The 11472-nt window shown below is 45.1% G+C and overlaps 1 protein-coding gene across 1 annotated transcript in view; it reads left to right on the top strand.

Annotated features, from left to right (window-relative positions):
• Positions 1-8800, top strand: part of RECQL5 (RecQ protein-like 5) — a 37530-nt gene extending 28730 nt beyond the window's left edge. The window contains exons 8-19 of the mRNA XM_010179922.1: positions 894-1121; positions 2185-2284; positions 2781-2817; positions 3568-3626; positions 3772-3848; positions 4343-4436; positions 4860-5000; positions 5463-6136; positions 6359-6437; positions 7728-7979; positions 8503-8575; positions 8700-8800. Of these exons, the coding sequence (XP_010178224.1) occupies positions 894-1121; positions 2185-2284; positions 2781-2817; positions 3568-3626; positions 3772-3848; positions 4343-4436; positions 4860-5000; positions 5463-6136; positions 6359-6437; positions 7728-7979; positions 8503-8575; positions 8700-8800 (1915 nt within the window). The remainder of the gene's footprint in view (positions 1-893; positions 1122-2184; positions 2285-2780; positions 2818-3567; positions 3627-3771; positions 3849-4342; positions 4437-4859; positions 5001-5462; positions 6137-6358; positions 6438-7727; positions 7980-8502; positions 8576-8699) is intronic.
• Positions 8801-11472: the final 2672 nt, after the last annotated feature.

The following is an 11472-nucleotide window of genomic DNA, read 5'->3' as shown; positions in this document are numbered from 1 at the left end:
TCCTGGTTGTTCTGTCCCTAGCGAAATCGGTGTCTTCACTGGTGTTCCAGGAGAGAAATGACATCCTGCCTCTATCTCTAATGAGCATATCTGTGTCACCAAACATTTTTTTACATATCAAAAGCACTGATGTCTGCCAGAAATCTTTTGGAGATTCCTGGAAGAATCTCATCATCTTCACATGGCCGGTTTGCTAAGGCTGGTAGCATTGGTTGTGCAATACTGTATGAGCAAGTGGGCTGGTTTTCATGGATGCAGGACTCCACCTGAACTTTGGCTGCAGACCTGAAGCGTGTGTTGGCAGATGGAGTCCCAGGCTGTATTATCTGAACAGAGCTCCCTTGTGACCTCAGTCTGGACTCTTATTTCTGTGACTTAATTTGCATTCCTCTTTCTTCAGATGTAGATTTGTTCAGCTTCAAATCACAAATAATAAAATTAGAAGCTCTCTACTGTGAAGTATACAGACATACTCTGAACTCTGAGGTGTAGAGGTCAACAGGACCTCTTTACGTATTTGTCCTAGAGCCATTCTGATTGGACATGGAATATATTTGGCCAACGACGCAGAATTAATATCAGAATATTTCATCCACACTGCCTTTTGCAGATCTCAAAGATCTGCAAGCATTTAGCAGAAGAGATGGACATCACTGTGAGACTGACACCACTGTCTTACATGTGGGGAAGTGAAGGCAGAGAGACCTTAAGCAGGGTGCTGGAAACAGAACCCCAGTTCTGCTCCAGGCCTTAATCCCTGTGGTTCCTGCTGCAATGGGCATTCTCTGCAAAAAAAAAGACTCAAGTCTTTATCAAAAGACACCTTGCATTTGGAGGGTGGAGTTTTTGTCAATAAAAACAATTATCGGATCATTCTCCCTTTTGTTTCCTAGATGTCGCCATGCTGCCATAGCAAAGTACTTCGGCGATGTCACCCCATCTTGTAACAAGTGCTGTGATTACTGCAAAAACCCAGCTGCAGTGAAAAGGCAACTGGAGTCACTGGAGCGCTGCAGCAACAGCTGGAGCAAAACCTGCGTGGGGCCCACAGGTTCCTCCTGGGATAGCTATGACCCAGAGCTGTATGAAGGCGGGAGGAAAGGTTGCAGAGGTTTTAGCAGGTCTGTACTTGGTAGCTCAAACTCTGCTCATAGAAGCTATCAGAGAGAAGAGAACATCCAGCGGCAGGCACTGCCACTCCTATTTTCAGCACATGTTTCTGTGTGGTGGTATTTTCCTGTAACTTTCTGGCAGCGAGAGCTGGAATTTCATTTTCCACACACTTTGGCAGTCTTGATCACATTCATGTCCCAGAGAGCCAAAAGCTGTTTTCACTGACCTAAGAATTGCCCTGCAGAATGCAATTGGTTCAAGAAACTAGCCTGAAATTTCTTGAAAGCAGGGAGTGGGCTCAGTCCGTTCACAGTCACAAGGATCAAAAATATTTAAATTGAGACCAACGTGACAGCAAAGTATGACACGATGCAGAGTTCATTCCTGACTTAGTATGGCTGTCCGTGGGCCGGCAGGCTGGGGGGGGGCACTCACAGGATTGGTCATCACAGGGGACGTAATGGAGTGCCAGCATCAGCTGCTTCTGCAGATTGCTAGATTTTCGTGTTTCCCTATCAGGCTGACAGTAAAAGGAAGACGTGCAGTAGGAAACATCATTAAGTCTGTAAAAGGCTTGGCAGTGTGGAGGTGGCAACTCCTCTTCCTCCTTGTTCTCTGGCTGAGTTGCAGTGATTGTGCAGCTCTGTCAGGATGCAAGTTTCACTGCCTGCGCTGCCCGTGAAGCTCTGCCAGGATGTGCAGTGCTGTTGGCTTGCTCTCTGGGCAAGTCTCGCTGACTTGGGGGCAATGACTCCTAAACCCCATGGGAGAAGCTGGCAGAGCTTCTGGAATGGAGCTTTCCCTTCTTAGAGCACTAGTTACTTGCTGCTAGTTCACACTGCTGCTTACTAGTTCATGGGATCAGCAAATTGCATTAATTTTTTGGAGGACACTTAGTACTGTCCAGGTTGAGGAATGGTAGTGAAACTAAGAGCTAAGACTTGCTCAGAAAGGACGTGAAATACATCACCTTTTGAAAACACTGGGATGCCCTAGGCTTTCCAAAGCATGCCCTGGTTAATGCTGCAGCTACAAAAATGCTTATTCCTCTTGTTTTCCTGCCGTATCCAGATATGATGAAGAAGGCAGTGGGAATGGGGATGAAGCCAATGAAGAGAGTCGGAAACGGGAGTGGAACAACTTCTACAAAAAGCAGATGAGTCTGCGCAAAGTGAGTTGGTATCCCTTTGTAAGAGGTTCCCAGATTGATTGCTGTGAGCTTATCTTGCAGACATAAAGGCTTCCTGGCACTAATGAAAGTAAATTATTGCATCTTGCTGTTGCTTGTTCTGTTTTCTACTTTTTGTACCTCTGCTTTTGCTGTGTTGTCCGTATTCTGGGTCAGTCCTATAACGCAGCTTATTCACGTACTGATATCTCTGCAGCGCTAATCAGGAGCATCCTACTGTCTTTAATACCTCTGATATTAATAAAAACAGATTTCCCTGGTCAGCTTCTCTTGCATATTCCTATAGCAAAGGTGAACTTTTGCCTTTGATTCTCATCCTCTTTCTCCTTTCCCCCATTTTGGTGCCTGTTCAGTACCTTTGTAACTTCATTGTTAATTTTCCCCTGCAGCAGGGGTATAAAATGTGTCTTTTGTGCTTCTAGACCTCCATGTGTGTTGCAGGAATGGAAATGTTTCACTGATCTTTGTTTTCTTCTAGGGCAAAGAACCAGAAAAGGAAGATTTTGTTCCTCCAAGTAAATATCTTGTTTGATTTGTGGGTTTTCTTTGGGAGAAGAAAGTCTTGTATTTTGCAGCTGTGTGCAATTTATATAGCATCAACACTGGAGGTATCAATCCCTAGGCACAGGGGTTAGGCTTTTGGCTGCGAAAGCTTGGCTGGAGGAGGTGGATCAGAGCCTAGCTTTGGTTGGGGTGAAGATATGGAATGTATCTTTCTGAACAACTTTTCCAAATAAGCAAGAAAGAAGGAAGACTCTGTGTAACCTGACTTTGTAGGCTGTTTCTGCAGCAGTATTCAATTGGGCTGTAAGGAAGTTGCTGAAAAACTTTATCATTTGTAACTGTGCTACTTGGAGCCCTGTCTAGCAACACAGTTCTTACACTATTGCAAAAGAATACCTGCTGGTTCATGTTACTCTATTCAGCCCCTTTATTTTTGGTTGGTATTGTGGGGAGCAGAAAACAGTTGTGTTTCTTAAGAGCTGAGATTCCTTGAAAAAGGGTTTCCTGAGATGGGGAGGTTTTGGAAAGCTGTTAGTCATAAACTAGCAAAGGAGACGTTCTCATCCAGAGAGGAAAATCTCATTTCAGCTTCTGCCTGCACTTTTGGAGTTTGTAGCTTCTCCAGGTAAAAAGTAGCGGTCCCTGGGAGGACCATGCAGGAAGGAGCATGCCAAGCAGTGTTGAACTGGTGCCAGTTGAGAAGTTCTCCATCAGCCCCAGCCCTGCTACAGCGCCTTTTCTAAATGTCTCTTCTGTGGTAGGTGCAGACTGCCCCTTGAAGGATGCCTGCAGCAAAAGAATCCCTAAGCTCACAGTGAAGGTAAGAGAGGCTGGTTTACATTCGGTCTTGTTGACTTGCAAAGAACAAAGCTTCTTGCCTGCCCTGTTCTTACTCCTTCAGAAATAGAAGTCCAAAGGGCGCTATGAATTCTGTAGAGCATGTCTGAGTATCCCATGTTTCCTAGGGACGGGAGCACTGCTTGAAGATGCTGGAAGAAGCTTTGAGCACCAATCAAAACATCCCAGCAGCAGAAGGAAAAGGGTAGGAGATTAGATGAGAGAAAAGGGGTAGCATATTGAGTCCCATAACACAGGGCCTGCTCTTCCCTGAGCAACACTACCACTCTCAGGGAATGCCTTTTTAAGTTAGTTGGTCCCAGGATGTAGTTTCACTTAACAGCTTCCTTCTTCTAGTGATGTTCAGGATAAGATACAAGGATTCCTGTGTCCCATTCGGCTAAATCCGCTTGATTTTAGGTGTAGCAATTCTCCTCTGTCCCACAAGATGGGGACAGCGTACTTCTCAAACTGAGCAACTGGACACGAGGACTTTGATTTAACCTGCTTTCACCGCTCTTTCCATTCTCCAGCAATTCACTACTGCATCCTTTAAGACTTAATTGGAAGTTATCACTTATTCTTGTACTGGAGGGAGTGAATTTTGTACTTTCTGGCACATGCTTCTGGAACACACTAGTGTTCCCTGTGCAGATGTAGAAGTGTGTCTGCCAGAAATCACGCCAGCCTGTGTTACAGGTCAGACCCTCATGCCTGTGCTGTGGACCTGGAGTATGAAGCTTTCAGAACCAGTAAAATGGCTAACTCATACAAGGCATCTGTGCTAAAGAAGGTAGGGCCATATGTCTGCTATTGTTCCCTTGAATGTGGTGTGGCCTCACCTCGAGGGGAAATAGGATAGACTTTCTGTGGGAAAGATGAAGAAGCAGCCCTGCTTTGTCTTGGATCTCTTCCAAATCTTTCTTCTTGGTTTCACATCTTTATTTGCTTTACAGGCTTTGGAAAGCTCCATACCAGTGCAAGCTTATCCATATATTCCCTAGATCTAGCAGTGGAGTTTCTCAGTCTGTCACTGATAGAGAAGCCTTGGTTTAGGTTAGCTGGCTTCTGAAGTCTCTCTGAAGATGCTTCTGTTCTTGAGATAGGTGTCTCTCCAGGGGAGATATTTGTTTTGCCACTATGCCTTTTAGTATGTAACAGAGGCTGGAATGCTTGGATTTCTGGCCTCTAGAGAATATTTCTGTTCTCTTTTCAGGTAGCAGAAATCAACAAGGCCTCAAAACAAGGGGAGTTATTCTCAGTCTTTGGGTCTGGAACTGGTGGCAACAGCAGCTTGGAAACAAAATCTGTGTCTCTTGCAGAAGAGGACTTCCTCCCTGCATCTCAGGTTTACTCGGTGAGTGAGTACAGATGGGATAGACAAGGAGGGAATGGTGTGTTTTGTCTATCTGCTTTTTTATTTTACTTTATTTTAAGCCCTTTATGTGGCTATAACTGTGTATTTCAATTGCAATTGCTTTCCCTGTCTGTTTTTGGAGTGAGATCAACTAGTCACGATGGTTGTGAATAGAATACTGAATACAATCAATGTGCAGGCCATATGTCAAACTTGTTTTCCTCATCTTGCTCTAACCAAGGATGCTGTGTTTCCTTACTGCGGGCCTGTGACTTCAGCCTAATACATTTCCCTGACATTTCAGTTGATGGTTATGATGATGAGTCAGTTTTAGAGACTTCCCCAGCTTATGGCTGTACACACTGGTGTATTGTATACAGAAACTTAGCTCCTTTCAGGGTTCTGCACGTAGAGCTGCCTTAATGCTCTCATATTTAAAATTTCTTTTTCCTTTCTCCCTAGTTCAAACCCAAGCGTGTGGGAGCAGGATTTCCAAAGAAATCCAACTTATTCCAGACAGCTTCAGAACTGCTGAAGATCCAGGAGGAGAGCGATGCAAAGCCTGTCAAAAAAGAAATACATTGTCCAAATGGGCAAGACAACAGCAGCTGCAGTCTGGAACTGGACACCAGGAACTCTGTTCTCCAGAAGAAAGAAAGAGCAACCAAAGCAGTGTGTGAGAGTGCTGGGGAAGAAGTACTTCTTCCTGAAAAGAAGGGACAGCAACCCAGTCCAGACACAAAAGCTGTCCTTTGGGATAGCCCTACTAAGAAGTCCAAACATAGCAAGAAGCAGCAAATGCTTGCAGAAGCCGCCAAAAAAGAATCACAGGATATTTCCAAATTCTTCTCCCTGTCCAAAGGTGGGTCTAAAGCCAAAAGTTGCAGCTCAGCAAAGAAAGATGGCTGTTCTGCAAGCACACTACCTCAGGTTTCTTCTAAAAGCATGCGTCAAGAGAAATCAGTACCTCAGGAAAACAAAGATGTCTCTGGAGAAGATTTGACTCGACAGTTCCAGGCAGAGAATGAAGAGCTGGGACAGACAGAAGTAACACCAACTGAGAGGGAGGAGGATTTTAAGACCCATCAGGCTGCTGAATCTGAACTTCTTCAGGAAGAAACTGATGTAAAATCCAGGTAAAATCTTTACCTCTCTGCTCCCTGTGTTGCTCTGTTAATGAGCTGCAGAGTCCCACCAGCCTTGTCCTGGAAACTGGGAATCTGTATTAGGTCTCTAGGCTGGTGAGGGAAGACTCATGCTTTACCATGGAGAGTCTTGTGGCCAGTGACAGTGAATGCAGTAATATCTTCACTGTGAAATGATTATAAAATTAGCCTTCTCTCCACTTTCCCTGCTAGCATTGCTGAAAATGTCGCAGAAACTGAGCTAGCCATGGCTGGGGAAGGTGAGTGTGGAAAGCGACCAGGATCAGATGAGGTAAGACTTTAATGGGTGCTAATTTCCTCTTATTTCTTGTGCTCATCTTGTGCCAAGTTTCTCTCTGGGAGTGATGCTCCTGGTCTGAATTTCACCTGATAGTGCTGTTTTTTCTGGGGAGGGCCCAGCTGCAGTTGCAGATGGGAGGAGAACCATGGTTATATTGCACTCTTGGTGTCCCCTTGCCACCCACTGGGGCAGTGCCAGCAGCTCAGACTGCAAAGGAAAGCTTCCCCTCCACTCTGCTTTGTTTCCTCTTCTCTACAACACATGTGACTGTACTCTTTGCTGATGACTTGCCCGGAATGAGTCTTTCCACCCACTCTAGATCTGTAACTAACTACAATTAGCAAGCTGCTTTCTGAAGTCACAGGAACAACCACGGGTCAATGACACGCAGGACCACTCAGAAGTGTACCATGCTCACAGCCTCCCTTGCCATTCAGTCTCTGGTTTTGTACTTGGCACCTGAGCCTGCCTGGTAGCTGTCTTTACTGATCAGTATACTTTTCTCCTTGCTCTTTCAAACCAAGCAGGAGTGTGGCACTCCTGACATGGTTGATTCTTCCCAAAGGGTGTCTGTCTTAGCAGACATCCTGGAAAATGTTTTCCTGTCAGTTTTTCCTGTATAGGATGGGTTCCAGCAATTAGCTGTCCTAACAAGGGGCTACCTAATAAACTATAGTAGTCTTAAAAGGGATTTTCTCAAAGTCTGTTTGTGTGGGAAACAGTGTATTATGGCTTACAGAATCACACAGAATCACAGAATGCTTTGGGTTGGAAGGGACCTTTAGAGGTCATCTAGACCACCCCCCCTGCAGTCAGCAGGGACATCCTCAACTAGATCAGGTTGCTCACAGCCTGTCCAACTTGACCTTGAAGGTTTCCAGGTATGGGGCCTCTACCACCTCTGTCAGCAACCTGTGCCAGTGTTTCACCACCCTCATTGTAAAAAAATTTCTCCCTTATATCAGGTCTAAATATACCCTCCCTTAGTTTAAAATGATTACTTCTTGTCCTGTCACAACAATCCCTGCTAAATGATTGTCCCCATCTTTCTTATAGGCCTCCCTTAAGTACTGAAAGGTTGCAGTAAGGTCTTCCCGCAGCCTTCTCTTCTCCTGGCTGAACATGATAGATAGATGAACATAGATTCCTGCATGGTGTTCACTATAGGGGGAGACTACAGGATGCTGCAAAGATTCATGTTCTCAGAAGGTAGTGGCTGCTTAGATGTGTACTGCTGCCACAGGAATTGGTGGTTTTGGTTTTCTTCTGTCCCATCTCCAGGATGTGGAAAGTCCTGCAACAAAGCGGCCACGGACAGCGGCAAAATCTTCTATTCTGTCCCAGCCAGAAGGCAGAAGTGTTGGTCCAACAAAGAAGAAGGTGACTTTTGATCCAAGCTTATCACAGTGTGATAAAGAAGGAACTAGCGAGACTGTACAGCCAGTGACCAAAGGCGTCTCCCTCAAAGAAACAGCAGTCATCGTTGTCAAATGTTTGACACCATTCTACAAGGATGGCAAATTTGCTTCCAAGGTAGGACAAAGCTCAAGCCCCGCTTTAGCAGGAGGAGACTGCATCTCCCTAGTGATCTGGGGCTCTAAGAAGGAGAAGGTGATCTGGATACCACATTTCATTTCCAAGTCACATCTTTGTATGTGCTGTTTTAGTTGACTCTAGGTGCAGCAGCTCACCTCTCCCAAGACAGGGTTTGTGTGTGATTTAGGGTGATGTCACGTTGGTTCCACACTTGTTTGTGATTGTTCATGTTTTCACATTAAACTCCAGTAAGTGTTTAAGAACTCCCACTTGTGGAGTGGCAACAGATCAGATTCAATTCTGGTGCAGTTTACTTGATGTGTTGTGCAAGGCAGCACGTGTTTCTCCAGCAGTGCAGGGTCAGTGTATTAGCGGGTTTGCAACACTCTTGTAGTCTAAATCTCTGCATGGTTTATGCTTCGGCCAGGCCAGCCTGTGCTAAGGGCAAGACAAACACAGAAACAACCTGGTGAGGTAACCGACATCGGCTTTCTGCTCTTTATCTTTCCCAATTCTGCAGGATCTGTTTAAGGGCTTTGCTCGGCACCTGTCTCACTTACTGACTGAAGAGCGAAACCCTGCCCGCAAGACAGGTGAGCTGGCAGCTGGGAAGAGCACTGAGAATCTTGGGTTCTTTTGGTGCTAAATGGATTGATGTCTTTAGAGGGGGCAGATGTCTTGAGTATCATCTCAAAGGTGGTGCTTCCTCTCTTGCAGTGAAGGACGAAGCACAGAGGCTCATCAAGGAGTTCTTCAAAACAAGGGTCAGGTGTGAGAGCGAGACAGACTGGCAGGAGCTGCAGAGCTCAGAGAGCTGATCCGTGCGTCCTGTTGGCTGTCTTCCTTCCTCCAGCAGTGGGACCAGAGGATCTTGAAGAACTCAGCCATGGAGGGATTCATGAAACTGCAGAAGTGAGCTTAATCTTTTCCCACTGCATTTTTGCTCGCTTCTGTTCTTAGTGGCACACATTTCCAGGAGAGTTTCTGTGAACTTACGGAGAGTTTCTCCAGTAACCAGGGCACTGAAGCGCTCTTGCCAAGAGGTGTGAAGGCTGCATCCGCTGTGTAGGTTAGGGGCTGGTACCTTAGATGTTCACAGTGTCTCCAACCTCTACTCCCTGCAGCAGTCTGGGAAGGACTCAGACTTTCTAACTGGGATTCTGCTTTGGGGTGGCATCTTGTTTCCTAAATAGCTCCTCCCCTCGCTCCCCCATCTCTTAGTTCTTGTTTCAGTGTTCCCAATAGAAGCCTTATGCTACAAGTTCACGTGCTTTGCTCAGGGCTGCCAATGATGAACTTGACGGTTGAATTCCCGAACAGAATGTTTTCCTTTGAAGGGCAGGAGGGGAGCGTTTTTGTTTTTATCACGTAGGCAATGCCTACTTTCTGATGGTAGAGAAGCTCAGATTGTTTTTCTTTTAATCTGAACTTTTTTCTAACTTTGTCTAGTTCTGCCTGCCGTTTAAGTTAAGCAACGATGCTTTTTCAGTATTAACCTCTCCAGTAGTGGCACCAAGGTTGCCAACACTTTTCCAGCATTTGCTTGTAGCCCCTAAAGCCATATTTGCTCCCTGTGCCTCAGCCACAGTCTGCAATACAGAGGGCAATGCTGCTGTTAAAACTGGTTAAGGTAATGGTGTGGCCCTCAAATTGACACTGTGGTGCCTTTGCTGCTATATTTATATAGGGACCTGAGTATTAGGGTATCAGTGGGCTTGAAATAATCCAATTCCCTGGCACAAGTCCTTTCTGTTGGGTTTCTGTTGGGTTCTGCTTTTGCTCCATGCCTATAAGGGCTGGAGGCCTCAGGCACTAGTGCTGCTATAGAAATCTGCAGCCTGAGAGGCCATCAAGCAGGCTTTTGTACCACTGTACTCAACAGATTTATTTTTTTTTTAAATGTACTGAAGGGTATGTGTGGAACTGACAATAAAACAATGTTACAACTGCTGTGGACTATTCCTGAAAGCTTTTCCTTACCAATTAATCATACAAACTGGTCTAAGACACATTAAGACTCCATCAATGTGAACATAGACATGAAAGCTCATTTCTTATCTGAACAGACAGCTAATAAATGCAAGCCCAGAATGGGATGGATGGGAAGCATGTGCCAGCAGACACCTCCAGCTCCTTATAGCTGCAGGACTTCTCCAGCTGGAACACTTAGAAATGTTTAACTCAGAAGTCTCATCTTCAGCTTGCTCTGCTCACTGGAGGACAAAGGGCTTTACAAGAAGCCTTTTACACAACAGAAGTATTTTTCAGCTGTTGCTTGATGACTTCTATTTTACCTTCCCATTAAAAGCCATATTTTATGAGCTGCTTAAGTGGGGTTACTGTCTCCAGAGTTCAGTGCTTGTAGAGTTCAGCTGCTGCCTGGGAGAACTTCTCAAAAATGCTTAATTTGTCTTCTACATCGGAGGGGCTCTGAAAAGGGCTGGTTAAGGCATAGGGCTGTGTGAAAAAAGTGCTTTATCAGAATGTAGGGCATTTCTAACCAGATGAGTTGTGTTTTTATGTGAGGCAGCAAAAGCTCAGAGAAGGGTAATAAGGATAAGTTAATCTTCAGACATCTTCTCTATTCCTTTCTTTCATGTTCAGTAGCCCTGCTGAAGGAGGAGGGTGGAACGTGCTTCAGCTAAGACCTCACAGGTCACAGCAAGCAGCACTTGAAGGGAAGTTCCTGACAGCAGAGATGCTTTAGTTACTGCTGGCATCAGCTTACCAGCAAGAAGCTAGCTGTGCATCATGGCTTGCTTTGAGCACCCTCAGATCTATCCCATTCCGAGCTAACAGTGACAGCCTGCTCAAGCTTTGCCAGTTACCTGCAGATCAGTCTTCCCATGTTAGATGTAAACCAGTATCTGTCATGTCATAGCTTCAAAGTATCTCTGTGTGATTATTTTATTGCAATCTCTTAAAGTGCAGATGCTTTTCAGTTCAGTAGGAACAAAAATAAGTTAAGCATTTTTGTACAACCCAGGACTCGGTCCTCCACTGTAATACAAGTTCCATTTGAATACACTTTCTCCATGGGCATGGAGCCATAATTTAAGTATGACAGCTGCACAGACATGACTGAAATCTTTACAGTAGAGGGAAACATATGCATATAATTACGTCAGTAAGAAATTAATTAACAATAAACTTTCTTACCACTGCAGCTCAATCTGTGCCCCAGCCTATGTGTTAATTGTGTATTAACGCTGATCTGCTTTGCAATTAAGGTGCTTTATACAAGCTTCTGTTTCACAAACCCTGCTACAGGGCCTCTTGCATATCAATACAGAGGAAAAGCTGGCCTATGGAAAACACCAGCAGCCAGCGCAGTCATTTCATAACCTCGGCTTTGCATTGTGATACACAAATCTCTAGCAAGCATAAGTCTGCTCACGTTAATTAACTGAAAGAAGAAAAAAACAGTCCCACACTGTGTAGCTTGAGGGCAATTGCTTGCATCTGTTCTGTGTTGGAACAGGCTATGAAA

Source organism: Mesitornis unicolor, unplaced genomic scaffold, assembly GCF_000695765.1.
Source record: "Mesitornis unicolor isolate BGI_N332 unplaced genomic scaffold, ASM69576v1 scaffold3870, whole genome shotgun sequence".
Lineage (NCBI taxonomy): Eukaryota > Metazoa > Chordata > Aves > Mesitornithiformes > Mesitornithidae > Mesitornis > Mesitornis unicolor.
Note: the sequence above shows the minus strand (reverse complement) of the source record. Positions and strands in the feature narration are given on the sequence as shown.